This window comes from Schistocerca serialis, chromosome 5, assembly GCF_023864345.2.
Source record: "Schistocerca serialis cubense isolate TAMUIC-IGC-003099 chromosome 5, iqSchSeri2.2, whole genome shotgun sequence".
Lineage (NCBI taxonomy): Eukaryota > Metazoa > Arthropoda > Insecta > Orthoptera > Acrididae > Schistocerca > Schistocerca serialis.
This window is the reverse complement of record NC_064642.1, coordinates 71,302,664-71,319,777: the sequence shown is the minus strand read 5'-3', so window position 1 is coordinate 71,319,777 and position 17,114 is coordinate 71,302,664. Positions and strand designations below refer to the sequence as shown.

The 17,114-nt window shown below is 39.4% G+C and overlaps 1 protein-coding gene across 1 annotated transcript in view; it reads right to left on the bottom strand.

Moving 5' to 3' along the window:
- Window positions 1–797: 797 nt before the first annotated feature.
- The window catches only part of LOC126481493 (protein phosphatase 1B), a 243,577-nt gene continuing 227,260 nt past the window's right edge, over window positions 798–17,114 (bottom strand). The window contains exon 7 of the mRNA XM_050105278.1: window positions 798–1,412. Coding sequence (XP_049961235.1) covers window positions 1,374–1,412 — 39 coding nt within the window. The 3' untranslated portion in view covers window positions 798–1,373. The remainder of the gene's footprint in view (window positions 1,413–17,114) is intronic.

Genomic DNA, 17,114 nt, shown 5'->3' with positions numbered 1-17,114 from the left:
ATCTCAATCTTGGAAGAAAAGACTTCACTTCATTTTTAAATAACTTATTTAATTTTAAACAATGGAAAATCCCGGATGGAATAATAACAATACTATGAAAAGGATAGACAGCTACTCACCATATAGTGGAGTATTTGAATCACAGACAGACACAACAAAAAGACTGCTAAACAAGTGAACTTACGGCCACAAGGTCTGCTTCTAAAGCAAACAAAACACACACACACACACACACACACACACACATTCACAGAAGCACATCTCACACACATTACCACTGTTTCTGGCTGCTGAGCCAGATTGTGAGCAACCGCACATGATGGGAGAAACAATCCGGGTAGTGGGGGTAAGGAGGAGGCTGGGCCAGAGAGGGAGATGCTTGGTAGGGTAGGAGTACCCACTCTTGCTTGTGGGAGCATATAGGGACATGCTGTGGACAGGGTAGGGCATCTTGGCACAATCGTGAGCTTAGATGGGGGAGGGTGGGCAAAGGGAATGGAAAACGAGAAAAGTAAAAAGACTGTGGGTGCACTGGTGGAATAGAAGGCTGTGTAGTGCTCGAGTGGGAGCAGGAGAGGGGATAGGTGCCAAATGGCACAGAGATATTCTTCAGGTGGAAGTGGCACATGTAAACACTTACATAATTTCCTCAATGTAAACAAATATTATTAAAATGAAATGAATTGAAAAAAAAATTACACATCAGACAAACACAAGGAGAAAAAAATGGAGATGGGAGCAATAGAAACAGCACTGTTCAGGTCATAGGAACAAATAATACAAGTAAAGCAAGAAAGTCTTTCCTGAATACTGCATTTAATTATCTCTATCTTTAATTTACTCTTAAGAGCCACACATAAATTATTTGTGCAAACGTACATATTTCACTTTACATCACCACTTTGAAGGGGTGCAACATTTAGTTTGAGTAATCAGGTGAATGTTTTATTGTACTCACTGAGTCAGAAATGGTGGAAAAAGGAGAAATAATACATAAACATACATACAATTTTGTAAATTTACTGTGTATTTTTTATACATGGCATATTCATCAGTGTGATGAGCAACATTGTTCTATTATACACTCTTTCTCTACTGTGTTGTATGAAAAATATGAATGATAATCAATATGTGTCAATATACACTTAGTTCATTTAATCTTATAATGAAATATAAATGTTTTTGAGGTAGAGAAGATTACACTGAATAGCACATCTATGGTTTCAGTCATTGTAAAAAATTTTGAGGAGCTTCTGTGTTTTGTGCTAGAAAAAAAAAGACATACAGGTGTGAATGGAGAGCACAAATTAAATCACAACTATTGTGAGTGGTGCTCAGAGTTAGATATCTTCAGAGGAGGCTGAGAAGGATCCTTATTGCTTCCACAATGACGTAACTCCCTCTGATAAATCCTGTAAAAGTAATAAACAATTTATGAAGTTCAAATTGTGTGTGCCAAATCAGTATATGCTTTTTCAAATGGAACTCAGACATATATTCTGGCAGTTATTTTACTATTTATTAAAATCGGCATTATTCTAATGATATCACAGCAAGAATGATAAAAGAATTAATAACATAAAATCCATACAAAAAAGAATAGTTCAAAATGAGACTACTCAATGGGCAGCAATGAACTGATAGATTCAGCCCACAGCTCTTGTCAATGTTTATTAACCTGTTGCTACCTAACAAACAGAAAAACAGATGCCTCTCCCTGTACTGAATTCTAGAATAGTCACAATGGTTTATACAATATGAAACAGCTAACAAAAATATGAGATAACATACAGGCTACTTCTCAACACCGATTATTCTAATGTTATTCCAGTATCTTGCTACATTCAAATTCATTTATTGTCCTATGCAATGCTGATAATGGAGTGAATTTCTCAGATGCAGGGGTTTTGTTCCATTTTAGTCAAAGTCCTCTGACTTCCTTCAGTTGAACATGAAACAAGGTACATTAAGATAGGTAGATCAAGCTGACTGCCTTCTGTTTACCTCAGCAGTAAGAGATAGATTTGTTTATAAAAAATCTTCACAAATTTTCATGTTTGTTCAGAGGGATTGAAAAACACTGAAATCTACTGTTATCTCTTACATAAAGTATCCACATTGGTGTAAGTGAATTCTGTGTAAAATTGGTTTGAAGTTCAGTAGGATATAGGCAAATTTACTGCAACTCTAGAAACAAGTAAAAAAAAAGTCTGTTGATTGTAACTGAATAACAATCTCCCACCTAATGTAAAGCAAGACAGTGGGGTCCTTCACCAGTTCAAAAGAACATTAAAAACATACTTCATTAGTCGCTCTTTGCGCTGGTTATTGTCTGAATATCTAGAGTAAATGATGTAAAAGCTTTTTTAGCTATGTGGCATGTAGCAGTTTTCATCATAAAACTGCATAACAAGTAATAATATATTGCAAACAGTATCAGTGTAACATATACTGGTAAATATTTTCACTGAAAATATCATTGTAATCTTATGAATACTGAATTATGCCACAAACAGCATATAAAATGCAGCTGTCTGGTGTAACTGGGAAGGCAGCAACTTGTTTCAAAGTTGCAGCTTTTTTTCCTAACTGATTACATTTAACTGCCCTTTGCATAAAGAGAATTCAGCAGTCTACAGAATGTTTATTGTTAATACAATATTCCACAGTGACAATATCAATAAACTGGTCTCTAGTTGAGAGAAATGTGTTCACTGCTGGGGGTGTATGTTGACAAATAAATATGTACACATGAAGAATAAAGACGTGGAATGTTAATAAAGTTTGTTTTATTTAAGACCTTTGAGTGTTCTCACATAAAAATTCAGAGGCATTACTTTTCAGCACACCTTCATACTTCTTGAGAGGATCTATGGAACACAAGGAATGAATGAATGAATGAATGAATGATAATATTGTTAGTTTTGAGAGGAGAGCATGAAGAGAGGCTACTGTCAGAAACAGTAAACACAATAAATTAAGAAAATAAAATAGGTATCAGAAAATGCAAAATAAAATTGGGAAAAAATTGAACAATTATATTAAAAACAGTTTCCCTGCCACTAAAGTCAAAGTAATGTATAAATAAACATGATTCCACCCAGAACAAAACTAGTTTTTGGTTCTCTGCTTTTCACACAAATGGCGTACATCATATCTTTGTTTTGACATAAGTAAAAAGAATTAATTTCCTCTCTACAAACACAATTATATTTGAAGAAAAATGTTTATCTTTGTTGGGTGTAAGGTGTACTGGAAGATACAGTGTTAAAATCTTTTTCATCAAATGAGCACCACATCTGTTTAGTCATTGCCTTGTATAGCAGTATCAGAAATACCCATTCAGAGTGCACTAGTTATCAACTCTGCATCCACTGGCCTGTTCTGCTTTGGCCCCATAGCTGCCTCGCCTGACCAGCCTCAGCTTAAGCAAAGCTTCCTAAGGTAGTTCTGCAGACAACCAAGAAGAGCCCACCAATCGGAAATTCTGACTTACTTGTCAGTTAACACCATCTACTGACCAGCTACACTACCATGTATGACACTTCAACGTGAAGCATTATCAATAAAGTGATTTCTGGGTATTAGCTTTTCTCTCTTTTCATATCAGTTTTACTTTTTGTTGTTTCTTGAAATTTCACAGCCTGGAATTTACAGCTTACAGAGATACCATCATTTCAGATTTCTGAATTGAAATCCTGACACTAAGAAAGCTATTTTCTTCATAAATTATAAAATGCTATTTTACCAATGTAGTTATAATAAATATTTCCTGCAGGGCTTCAGTCAATGATGTTTTATTCATTCATTCCTTTCTTTATTTTTGCAGGCATTCACCCCTATTTATCAACAGTTACAGTAAGGATTACCTATGTCTGTGGCCTAGCATCTTCTAATTAAATCAAGTTCTTAACAAAGCCACTATTTACATCTATACTGTATTTACTGTCTGCAAACTGTATATGTTCTTTGATGAGCATTTGTTTTTGAGCACATATGTTATGCTACCTTTTATAAAATTAATGTTAATATTGAAGTATGCCTTTGTCATTGGCTATCTGAGATAATCACACTTCAGGGTCATTTGCATTACTGTTTTCCTCATTTTATTGTTATTCTATTATGTGTACTATAACACAGACACATTCTACATGTAGTTAATAGCAATAAAACCACAAGTATTGATCCTGAACATCATTTAATGCTTCATGTATATATTGGGCCTTGCATCACTTCCACTACCAGTTAACTATTTAAATTATTTTATCCGTACTACAAGTCATAGTTGAATGTTATATGTATTGTACTGTATTTTATATCTCTTAAAACAACATCTGTTGTCATTATACATAGAGATTGTTTCTCCTGCCTTTCGTATTTACACAGTGAGGTCCAATGTTTAATTTCATCTAGCCCCTGGATAAACAACAGTTATTATTTTCGTAGTGAGGAATATAAAGAACAAATATCAGTAATGTTAATTCTCACTCTGTGTTGTTGTTAGTCGTCCATAATATTACATCATTTGTAGGTGTCTTCTACCTGCATATCTTCTGTTTTGTTACACAAAATTTTACTTATTTTATAGCTATAGCTATTGGCTATTTCAGTTATTTTTAAATTACTACTTTAGTATTTCCTTTCTTTTTTGATATTGTATTACATTATATATCACTTTATTATACTGTACTGCTATCTGGTGGCATTTTCATTCACATGTGATCACATGTACATAGTAACAGTCTTTCTGTTTGCTACTTTTATTAGGTAACCTTGACTATCACTGTGATTGGGCATTATGACTTTATATTATGTTAGATTCAAACTACTATGATGATATCTGTACAACATATTTCACATATGTATATGGCCACAGCCATAAGGCAAGGAGTTAGGAGCAGGGGTTGTGGAACTCCTTGTCTCATGGCTCATATTCATGTAATAGACCTTGATGCAAGACCTGTCCCATATATCCTCCCACCACCACCTACTCCAGTGCGGTCGCAAATATCACCTATCCCATCAAAAGAAGGTCTACCTGTGAAAGCAGTCACGTCATCCGCAAGCTAAGCTGCAACCACTGTGCTGCATTCTACATGGATGTGACAAACAACAAGCTATCTGTCCGCATGAATGGCCACTGACAAACTGTGGCCAAGAAACAACTGGACCATCCTGTTGCTGCTGAGCACACAGCCCAACATGATGTTCTTCATTTCAATGACTACTTCACAGCCTGTGCCATCTGGATCCTTCTCATCAACATCAGCTTTTCTGAATTGCACAGCTGAGGACTCTCTCTGCAATATATTCTACATTCCCAAAACCCTTTTGGCCTCACCTTTGCTAATCATTGTACTTACCCATCTTACCCACCTAGCCCATTCCCTGTTCCCATTCCAGCACTACATAGCCCTCTATTCCACCAATGCACCCTTGTTGGCTTAAAGCTTACTTTTTGACAGTCTTTTTTTTTTGTGCATTTCTGCGACTCAGCATCTCTGCTATATGGTGAGTATTAACTGTCTTAATCAATCCTCTTCATAATTGTTGATATTCCAACCTGAACATTCCATTATTTAATTTCATTTGATATTATTTTGCACTTAACGTTTCCTTGAGGATGCTAACAAAGTGACAAAGTGTCTTACCTACTCTCTCGATTTAGATGGTGCCCTTTTGTATCTTTGTATGTACTCTGAACAGCTTTAGCATAATTATACATATTAATACTATTGTATTTCCAAAATACTTTTGACCTTTTGTTACATTTTCCATATCTGAAGATGAGGATTTCAGTGGCTGAAACAAGTAATCACTGTTTTCTACATTGTGATCTTGGCTAAATACAAGTTTTAAGAAAATCTATAAAATTCAAGTGTACAGATCGCTGTCTCCACTCTGACCATGTCAGGTAATTACAATATCATATGTAAGCTTCTCCTGCAATTCTTTCCTTTTACTATCTCTTCAACTGTAGTTTTTAGCCTTCTCTTCTTCACGGTACTTCCAAGACAGCAAAAGTCCTTCATGTCTACAGCACGTGGATGTGCTCCTTCCCATTTAGATAGTAGTCCAACTATTAGAGACAACAATCCTCTTCAATGCTCCCCAATCTTTAACAGTAATTTATATATTTGCAGTTGTGTTTAACAGCTTAAACTGCACACAGCAGCATGTAAGACTTTTAGTATATTTGTGATGTTTTCACATACACACCAACCAAGCAGATACCAGTACTTTGTTGTCATTGGAAGTACATAATATCCAACACAATGATAGACTAATGACTAATACAAGGCCAGGAAGTGCACTTTGAATGTCATACAAGTACAACAGGAACCAAGAAGTCAATGTTAATGTGTTGTGCATGAGGCACAAAATCGCTTCTGAAGATGAATTGTTTTCATCAAGGTGCTCAGATTATTTTTCCAATTCCCATATATTGGTGACAGCAGGTATGCAGGATATTTTTAGCTGTTAACAACTGCAGTGTCCCCACAAAATGTGATAATTGCATCACTGAATTGTTGAATATTCATTTGGGACTGCAGGAACAACTGTTGCATTTGTATGCATCGTCTAACATACTATGTGCATTGGATAGACAAAAACTCTATCACCAAATGGCAACAGGAGAATAAACATATAAAAGATTTTACAGTTTGCAAGCTTTTGGAGCTAGTGGCTCCTTCTTCTGGATAAGAGTTAATGGGGAAGGAAGAGGAGTGAAGGAAATGGACTGGTGAGGTTTAGGAAAAGGGATAGAGTTCAGAAAACTTGCCTAGAAGCCTGGGTCAGAAGAGCCTTATTGGGCGAGATAAGAAGGAAAAACTGATTGTTGAGGACTGCTCTCAGGTTTTCAAATTTCATCCTGTGAAGTCCCCAACACTCAGTCTTTCCTTCTCATCCCATCCGATAGGTCTCTCCTGATGCAGGATTCTGGGCAAGTTTCCTGATTTCCTAATCCTCACTAACCCTTTTCCTTCACGCCACTTCCTTCCCCTTCAACCCCTCTGTCAGAAGAAGGAGCCACTGGCTCCAAAAGCTTGCAAACTGTAATATCTTTTATATGTATAGAAAGTTGTGGTTGAAAATTATGAATTATTTAGGAATAAAGGAGATGAATCACAAAAAGGCAGAAGTGCTGTGTCGTCGACAGGCACACAAACAAAAGATATGTAACTTGGCTAAACAAAGGAGACAGTAATGAAGGGCAGATGATACGAGATTTGGGTGGATGGCAGCAGTCAACCAAGAACAACGTAGGGAGACTGGTGTGTGCATGCAAGTGAGTGTGTGTTTGTTTGTGTGTATGTTTTTCCTACAGCTAGAAAAAGTAAGTGCATTCCGAAAGCTAGCCAAGCTCTGTACCTTCTGTTTGTGTGCCTCTTGATGATTACAGCACATCTGCCTTTTGGTGAGCCATCTCTTTTATTCCTAAATAATTCATACTTTTCATATGTGTGTTCTGCTGCCACTCAGTGAGTAAATTTTTTATCTACCCAATTACATTATATTTTCAAAAACTGATTATTTTTGTTGGTACTATGTGCATTTTAACTTCTACACGCCTGGAAATGGAAAAAAGAACACATTGACACCGGTGTGTCAGACCCACCATACTTGCTCCGGACACTGCGAGAGGGCTGTACAAGCAATGATCACACGCACGGCACAGCGGACACACCAGGAACCGCGGTGTTGGCCGTCGAATGGCGCTAGCTGCGCAGCATTTGTGCACCGCCGCCGTCAGTGTCAGCCAGTTTGCCATGGCATACGGAGCTCCATCGCAGTCTTTAACACTGGTAGCATGCCGCGACAGCGTGGACGTGAACCGTATGTGCAGTTGACGGACTTTGAGCGAGGGCGTATAGTGGGCATGCGGGAGGCCGGGTGGACGCACCGCCGAATTACTCAACACGTGGGGCGTGAGGTCTCCACAGTACATCGATGTTGTCGCCAGTGGTCGGCGGAAGGTGCATGTGCCCATCGATCTGGGACCGGACCGCAGCGACGCACGGATGCACGCCAAGACCGTAGGATCCTACGCAGTGCCGTAGGGGACCGCACCGCCACTTCCCAGCAAATTAGGGACACTGTTGCTCCTGGGGTATCGGCGAGGACCATTCGCAACCGTCTCCATGAAGCTGGGCTACGGTCCCGCACACCGTTAGGCCGTCTTCCGCTCACGCCCCAACATCGTGCAGCCCGCCTCCAGTGGTGTCGCGACAGGCGTGAATGGAGGGACGAATGGAGACGTGTCGTCTTCAGCGATGAGAGTCGCTTCTGCCTTGGTGCCAATGATGGTCGTATGCGTGTTTGGCGCCGTGCAGGTGAGCGCCACAATCAGGACTGCATACGATCGAGGCACATAGGGCCAACACCCGGCATCATGGTGTGGGGAGCGATCTCCTACACTGGCCGTACACCACTGGTGATCGTCGAGGGGACACTGAATAGTGCACGGTACATCCAAACCGTCATCGAACGCATCGTTCTACCATTCCTAGACCGGCAAGGGAACTTGCTGTTCCAACAGGACAATGCACGTCCGCATGTATCCCGTGCCACCCAACATGCTCTAGAAGGTGTAAGTCAACTACCCTGGCCAGCAAGATCTCCGGATCTGTCCCCCATTGAGCATGTTTGGGACTGGATGAAGCATCGTCTCACGCGGTCTGCACGTCCAGCACGAACGCTGGTCCAACTGAGGCGCCAGGTGGAAATGGCATGGCAAGCCGTTCCACAGGACTACATCCAGCATCTCTACGATCGTCTCCATGGGAGAATAGCAGCCTGCATTGCTGCGAAAGGTGGATATACACTGTACTAGTGCCGACATTGTGCATGCTCTGTTGCCTGTGTCTATGTGCCTGTGGTTCTGTCAGTGTGATCATGTGATGTATCTGACCCCAGGAATGTGTCAATAAAGTTTCCCCTTCCTGGGACAATGAATTCACGGTGTTCTTATTTCAATTTCCAGGAGTGTATATTCTGCAATAAAGTATAAATAGCACATAATTTATTGAGTGAGAAATATATTTATTCTTTTTAGGCAATAATAACAGTTCTATTTCAGCAAAAGTGAAAATTTATCCACCGAGCTGTTGAATATTTATTAGAGACAGCAGGGACAACTGTAGTAATGGTGAGCTTTGTCTAATATACTATGTGCATGTAAGTTTCCACTCTCTAAAACATTATATATTATGATATGAATTAATAGAGTGAAACATTCCACATGGGAAAAATATATCTAAAAACAAAGATGATGTGACTTACCAAACAAAAGCGCTGGCACGTCGATAGACACACAATCAAACACAAACATACACACAAAATTCAAGCTTTCGCAACAAACTGTTGCCTCATCCGGAAAGAGGGAAGGAGAGGGAAAGACGAAAGGATTTGAGGTAAGTCTTTCCGCTCCCGGGATTGGAATGACTCCTTACCCTCTCCCTTAAAACCCAAATCCTTTCGTCTTTCCCTCTCCTTCCCTCTTTCCTGATGAGGCAACAGTTTGTTGTGAAAAATTGAATTTTGTGTGTATGTTTGTGTTTGATTGTGTGTCTATTGACGTGCCAGTGCTTTCGTTTGGTAAGTCACATCATCTTTGTTTTTAGATACATTATATATTATCTATTAAGAGAGAAACAGATTTAACTCCTTATGAAAAATGAGATGTACGAGAAGCGTAATATATCCTGAAGTAGCAGTTATTAAAAATAATTTGGAACACTGACAAGGGGTACTTCTCCCATATCCTTACAAGAGCTAATACTGGCCAAAGCTTGAAAAAAGTTCTATTTTTTAAACATGTCGGTAACCAAAATACTTGTTCAGGTATAGATGGGCCATTTTTACTAGTGGCAGAAACAGTCAGCACCCAGTGGTGTCGGCTGTCTTCCTGTTAATTCCTTGCTAGTTGTATTTGACTGCAGTCCTTGACCGCATTGCTGTTGTATGCCCTTACAACTGTCTCCTACATCAGCCACTCTATACACATCACTTTACAGTTGTTCTAGCATCAAAACAAGAGGAAAGATTCTGTGAAGTGAGTACAAAGTAAATGACAAAATGAAGTTGCACTATTCCACATGGTATTGTGCTACAGTTTAGCCAGCGGTGTTAGTTGACAAGCAAATTTTGTGTACTCCAAACATCATCCTCAACTCTGGATGCTAACTGGAAAATGATAAATAAAACATTAAATAGGCCATTCAGTGACTTGTACACATGGCATCATTAGTAACGAGGGCGAGGGATCGTTGTAGGACACATGTGGTGTGCACGCCACATTTGGAGGAGATAGTGTTGCAATAAGTATAAGATGAGCCTGAAACAAGTATGCAAAGAACTGTACTTGCTGAATGCATGAACCATGTTCTTGTGTGTTCATTTCTGCATGAGCAGTTATTACTTACTGGATGGGCAAGCTCTCAGGCCACATCATCACCTTGATAGATTACAGTTTAGCCAAAGGATTCTAAGAACAACAAATGATCCGCAGTTCACAACTCAGATTTTATTTACAGATGAGCAAAGAGAGAGACAGTAAAATACCTCAATAACTGCATATAAGATTATGTAAATCTTTGAGTGCTCATGACAACATGACATCAGGTTAGCTTCAGTATCATTGTGTTGGTAGGAATTATGGGTGACAAAGTCATAGGGCCATAAACTTAAACAGATGCTGTTTGTCAACAACCTCTGCTTGAAAAATTACCTACACCTTGTGGAAGATGAATTAATCTGGTTTATGCACAATAGGATAACATCACAGTTTCTACACCCTATATGACAAGTCTTAAAACAAACATTTAAAAAAGCAATGGATTTGTCAAGGAGGTCTAGTAACATAGTCTCTTCATTCACTTGACCTTTATCCCTGGGATTTCTGACTATGGGAACATTTAAGGGCACTAGTGTATTCCACATTCATTGTCAACAAGCACAGATTACAGGAGCATTTGAAATATCTGATGGCAGGCAGGAATGTTAACTTGAGTTGTGATTCTTTAGGAGGACTGAAGAATGTGTAATACTGACTGGCAACCACATTGAGCACCTCGTGCATTATCAACAAAGAGATGGCTAATGGAGGACAGAATGCCCCATACTCCAACAAGTATTTGTTTCCTGCCAAAACTTTATAGGAAAATGCTTTTCTAGTTTTGACCTGTACATCTTCCTGAAAGAATTTGGAACAGCTTTTTCTAAAGCACCTTGTATAACTGTGTTTTCAATTTCCTCAACTTGGGGAAAAAGCACCTCAGTTTTAATATTTAGATAATTGATCTAATCACTGTCTCTAGTAGTACTACTGTTCCTCGTTTGCCTGCATACACATACAATTTTAAAGTAGGTATACTGATGCATTTTCCTGTGTTCTTCTTCCCTGTGGCAGCACCTATTTGAAATTTACTGTCAAAAGACTTTATAAAAGAGCATTATGTAACTTCATTTTCACCAGTACGAGCTCATCCATTTGTCCAATAAGATAAATGTTACTGCATGGATACTAATAACATATCGATTCATATTCATATTGATTCATATTCTAACTTCCAACTCATGTTTAGAAACAAATTAAGACTGAAAAAAAGATTATGTATGCTGTGACTCTGAAGAATATGTTAGTAAAGTATAATAATTATTAAATACAAAACCGTTGAGGTTTTAATGGCCACTTGTTGACATATTGCCTATTGTCTCATACCTTGTGTTCATCAGCCGACATTTGTTTGACATTTTTTGACACTTCCTCAGTACTAGTGGCTGGCATTGTCAGGGCTCCACCCTCCATTGTGGTGGAGATTACATGTACCTGGCACACCGATGTCTGTGGACTTTTCCCTGATCATTACCACTGGGGTTCTCCCCTTTGTTACTTACAATGGTTGGTTGCTGCAACACAGGGATCCAGGATCCATTTATCTCAAGGCTTTACTCTTTCATGTAGAAGGTATTGTCATGTTTATGGATTTCTGTGACTTCCTTGAACAATTGGGTGTGGTAGGTCTTTTCCACTGCAAGAACTTCTGTTGGTGGTTTCACTATGTGAAGCACATGCTCTGCCACAGCTGATTTCTCCACTTGTCCCAATCTGCAATGCCATTTATTTTCAGTGATCCTGGTGTCGGTGGATCAGTCATTCCTACATAAACTTTTCCACATGCGCCAGCTGCGGTGGCCGAGTGGTTCTAGGCGCTTCAGTCCGCAACCACGCGACTGCTACGGTCGCAGGTTCGAATCCTGCCTCGGGCGTGGATGTGTGTGATGTCCTTAGGTTAGTTAGGTTTAAGTAGTTCTAAGTTCTAGGGGACTGATGACCTCAGATGTTAAGTCCCATAGTGTTCAGAGCCATTTGAACCTTTTCCACGCGCACAGGATATGTGGTATATTTACTGGCACTGCAAGTGGGTTCCTTTTGTCCTTTGCTGATATGAGACACACTTGGGTTGACTTGTAAATAGTCTTTATGCCATGTCTGTGCAATGTACAGCCCATTCTGCCCATCACCCTGGAGATGTACGACACAAAAGTCGTACGCCACATTTCTGCTTCCAACATGTCACCACGAAGTGACACTTCTTAAGCAACTGGTAGAGCACACATTGCTTCTCAGAATACTTTCCACATATTGGATCTCCAGTCTGAGGTACTGCAGCTCACATATTCATTTTGCAGTGTTATAAGAATATTAATCAATACTGTTTCATGGCTCAGGTGACGATTTTACAGTTTGCGCAGGTATTGGTTCATGTGTGTCAGTTTTCGATACACACTGTGGCAAAGGTTCTCTCCATTGCTCATAACCAGCATATCAGATAAAATGTCAGTCCATTTCTGCCTCGACAAATTTTATGTTGGCATGGAGACTGTTCAGATGCCTTAGGAAGTTCCTCGCCATGGCTTCAGATGACAAAAATGTTGTCAATATATTGGTACCACACTTTAGGTTTACAAGGTGCCAAGTTCAGAGCCTGTCTTTTGAAATGTTCCATGAGGAACTGGCCACAACTGCACTAAGTGGACTACCTGCAGTGACACTTTCCAGTTGTTCACAGAAATCACCATTCTACATGAACTAGCTCATGGTAAGACGTGCCTGAAAGAGTGTAATGTTGTCATATGGGGAAACAATACCTCAGATAATTGTTGAATTGTTCTTTGGTGAACAAAGAAACAACATCAGAGGTGACTGGATCTCATTTGGTTCAAGTTTCAGTCTCTTCAGCTTCTCAGTGAAATGTTCAGAGTCCTTTATGTATGTGTCAGTCTTTCCCACATGTGACTGAAGTAGAGTGGCCAAGTGTTGCAACAGTTTATAAGTTGGTGAGCCAGGAACTCTTATGATTGGTCTTATTGATACATCATTTTTATGGGTTTTTGGCAAAAGTGTCTGCAAGGGAGGAAGTAGGGGGCACTTCCCTCCTCCTGGAATCTGGGATAGACTTTTTCTTAATTTCAGAATTCTCACTTATTTCTAGAAATGAATGCCAATGGTCCTATTCAACCAGAGATTTAGCACTGCTGAATGCAAGGAGAAATACTGTGGCTTTAGTAAACAGCACACTGCTTGGTCGTCAGATTGTTCATGAGAAATTGTATAATTTTTTGTCATGGCAATGGTTTTGGCTTCGTTTGCAATTGCAATTGCCAAATTAGAGTACCTAATCTTTTCTCTGTCACTTCCTCGTACAGCCATTAAAGAGCTACAGAAAATGACAGTTCCAACGCCTGGCACACTACAAACATAGCTGCAGTACATGTTCCCAATTCCCACAAGAACAGCTCTTTCACCCGCTGCATATCTGAATCTCAACAGTAGGTATGCATTTGACCTGCAAATACTTGCTGAGATCTCACTCAGTTTTACAAGACAATGAGACTGGAGTAGCGTATGATCAAGCTATATTGCAGGTATACTACAGGTGTCAACTCAGATGTAGAAGAAGTACAAATTTTTGTCCTGAAAGAGAGGAAAAAATTGTGAAATATCAAGGTCAAAAAGGTGTCTGAACCTTCCAAAACTACGTGGATTTTAAACTGTATCAAGTGCAACCCAGCATGGCATCCAGCCACAGAGTTATGAGTTTCGGTCTCTAGCTACCATGGCTACACAATAACGTGCCAAGCAAGGGATATGAAGCCCATTTCGCTTCAGTCCTTGGCTTTGAGAGTTAGTCCTACTGATTAATTTGATGACTGTTTTCAAAGGTTTCCTACATCCGTAACCGTATTAATAATAAGAACTGATGTACTTTGGATTTACTAATGAAATATGCTTACTTTTAAGGTAACCTTCAAAACAATACTGACTGTGTAACTATAAAATGTTTATGATACAATAAGCTTTGCATACTCCCTGTCAAATTTATTTCTTGGAGCACAACACATTCTCATACTCAATGAACCACTTATATCAAAAATGGTTCTTTAGAATCTTTCCCCCTCTTGGATCAGTTTCTGCAGACACCCATGATTTTTGGTAATTCATAGAGCTGACGTGGTACAGCTTTTGTGCTGGGCAGGTTCTTCTGAATGTCCACCATGGGAGAAGATGCCTTGATTAACTGATTCGTATTCCATGTGATCTATTGTGTACAATATGCACTTAGCTTTTGGCAAGTCATTGGATCTCTGCTAATAATCTTCATTCTTCATTACAATGGTTGCATTTCATTTGTTAGTAGGCAGTACCAAAAAGGCTGTCAGCATTAGGGATCTTGATAGCAGCTTTTAATTCTTCTTTTTTCAGGTTGAAAGTGATGGTTTTGTTTGGTGCAGTATTCTGGCTGTTTCAGTGACTATTTCCACAGTGCTTTCACAAGCAAGGTCCACATGTCCATGTAGGTGTTAGCAGTGATATTCTCCTTAGGTAAAGTTCTGGGGATGATAGCGAATATCTCTCTTTTTTTGAGGAGGGACCATTCGTCTGAGACCAGTGGTCATTCACCGAGGCTTACTACTGCGCATAACACATCTAGAATCGACTTCTCGATCTGCTTTCTGCATCTTGCAAACTTTTTCTTCTGTCACTTGGTGCAGCAGTCGAGTCTGTTCTGCAAGATCCTGTGAGTGATGCTGTTGGTCTTACCCCAGTCATCTCACTGCATGCTGCCACAGAGTTGATAGAAAATGTCCAAATATGGTTCATCAGTTCTTGCCAGGTCCCTCTGTGTTGCATGAATGGCTCATAAAGAAAAGCTCATTCCATTCTATCATAGATATGGTATGTCTGGGTGGATATGATCGTTTGCTTACATTTTAGAAACTTTGCTGTGATCCCTTCACCCCAGCATCACAGTAGAAAGGCGAGAGAGGCCAGCAAATATACTTTCTTCTTCCACTGTTGGTTAATGCGTTGGTACAATCTTGAAATCTCGGACCAATAGAGGTGTGCTAAAAAAATTATTGAGGCTTTTGTGGCCACTTGACATCCTGCCTGTTGTGTTTTGTCTCGACTTATTCGGCCAACATTTGTATGATTACTTTTGTGACACTTTGCCAGCACGAGTGGCTGGCATTGTCAAAACTTCACCTTTAATGCCAGTGACAGACTGAAGTCGACCTCGCAGTTGGAGGAAATATGTACCTGTCACGGCAATGTCTGAGGGCTTTTCCCTGGTTATTACTGCTGTGTTTCTCCCCTTGCTACCTACAGCAGTCCTGTGCTGCAGCACAGAAATCCACGATCAATTTAGCTTGAAGCTTTCCTCTTTTGCATTGAACCTATTGTCTTATTTATGGATTTTTATGGCTCCCCTAAACAAGCAGGCATAGTAGCAATTCTCCACAGCAAGAACTTCCGTGTCAGTGAATTTTATTATGTGGTGTTCTCAAATGTTGTGTGTTCTGCCACAGCTAATTCTACACCCACCACTACTTGCACTGCCATTTACGTCCACTGATCCTAGTGTTGATGGATTGCCCTACAGTGACTTTTCCATATGTACAGCGTATGCAGTATATTCCTGATACTGCAAGGGGGTTCCTATTCATCCTTTACCAGTCTGAATCACTTTCGGATCTATTTGATTAGTTTGTAAGTACTCCATTAATCGCGAGTTTGTTTGCATGGCCGTCCTCTGCAGCAAGCACAGGAATATTTGTTTTGTAAATAAAAACTGCCTTTTTTTGCTGGATTGTATTTTATTTCTCCCAGACATGTTTCACCTTTTCCACTTTATGGGATCTATAATGATTCAGTTTTGTTTTGATATGTATTATTTGCAGATTATAAAATATTTCACGTCTCATTTTCACTTATTTACATAAAAAAACGAGATATGAACTGTTTTATAATCTACAAATACTAAACATCAAAATAAAAGTGTATCATTCTAAATCCCACTGATGATGCCTTAAAATGAAAATGTGAAACATGTCTGGGAGAAATAAAATACAGTGCAGCAAGAAAAGGCAGTTTTCATTTACACAACAATAACGCCATCACTCATGTATTCGTGCAACATAGAAAGGCTTGGCAAGAATTGATGAGCAATTTTTGGACCTTTTTTTATCAACTAAGAGGCAACATGCACTGAGACAATTGCAGTAAGATTGACAGCATCAATCACAGAACCAGCATCAATCACAGAACCAGCATCAATCACAGAACCCTTTTAACCACTGCACTAAGTGACAGAACAAAAGATTTGGTAGATGCAGAAAGTAGATCAACAAGACGATTCCCGACATGTCACAAACATTGATCAGCTTCAGTGAATGACCACTGACTTCAGAGGATTGGTCTGTCCTTTAAAAAGGAAGAAATTTGCTATCATCCTCAGTGATTTACCTACGGAGGATGCGATTGCTAACACCAAAGCGGCCATCCAGATACATCCTTGTGAAAAAGCTGCAGGAATACACATTGAAACCACAAGGATACTATGCTGAGCAAAACCAACTTTCAGATTGAAAAAGGAAGGGTCACGAGCTATCAAGAGCTTTAATGCTGATAAAATTATATTGGAATATCCTATCTACAAGAGAAATGTAATGAAGACTGAAGATCATGAGCAGTAGTTTTGTGACCTATTTGATCCAATGACTCACCAAAAGCTAATGCAGATTAGACATAGTGGATCACATGGCAT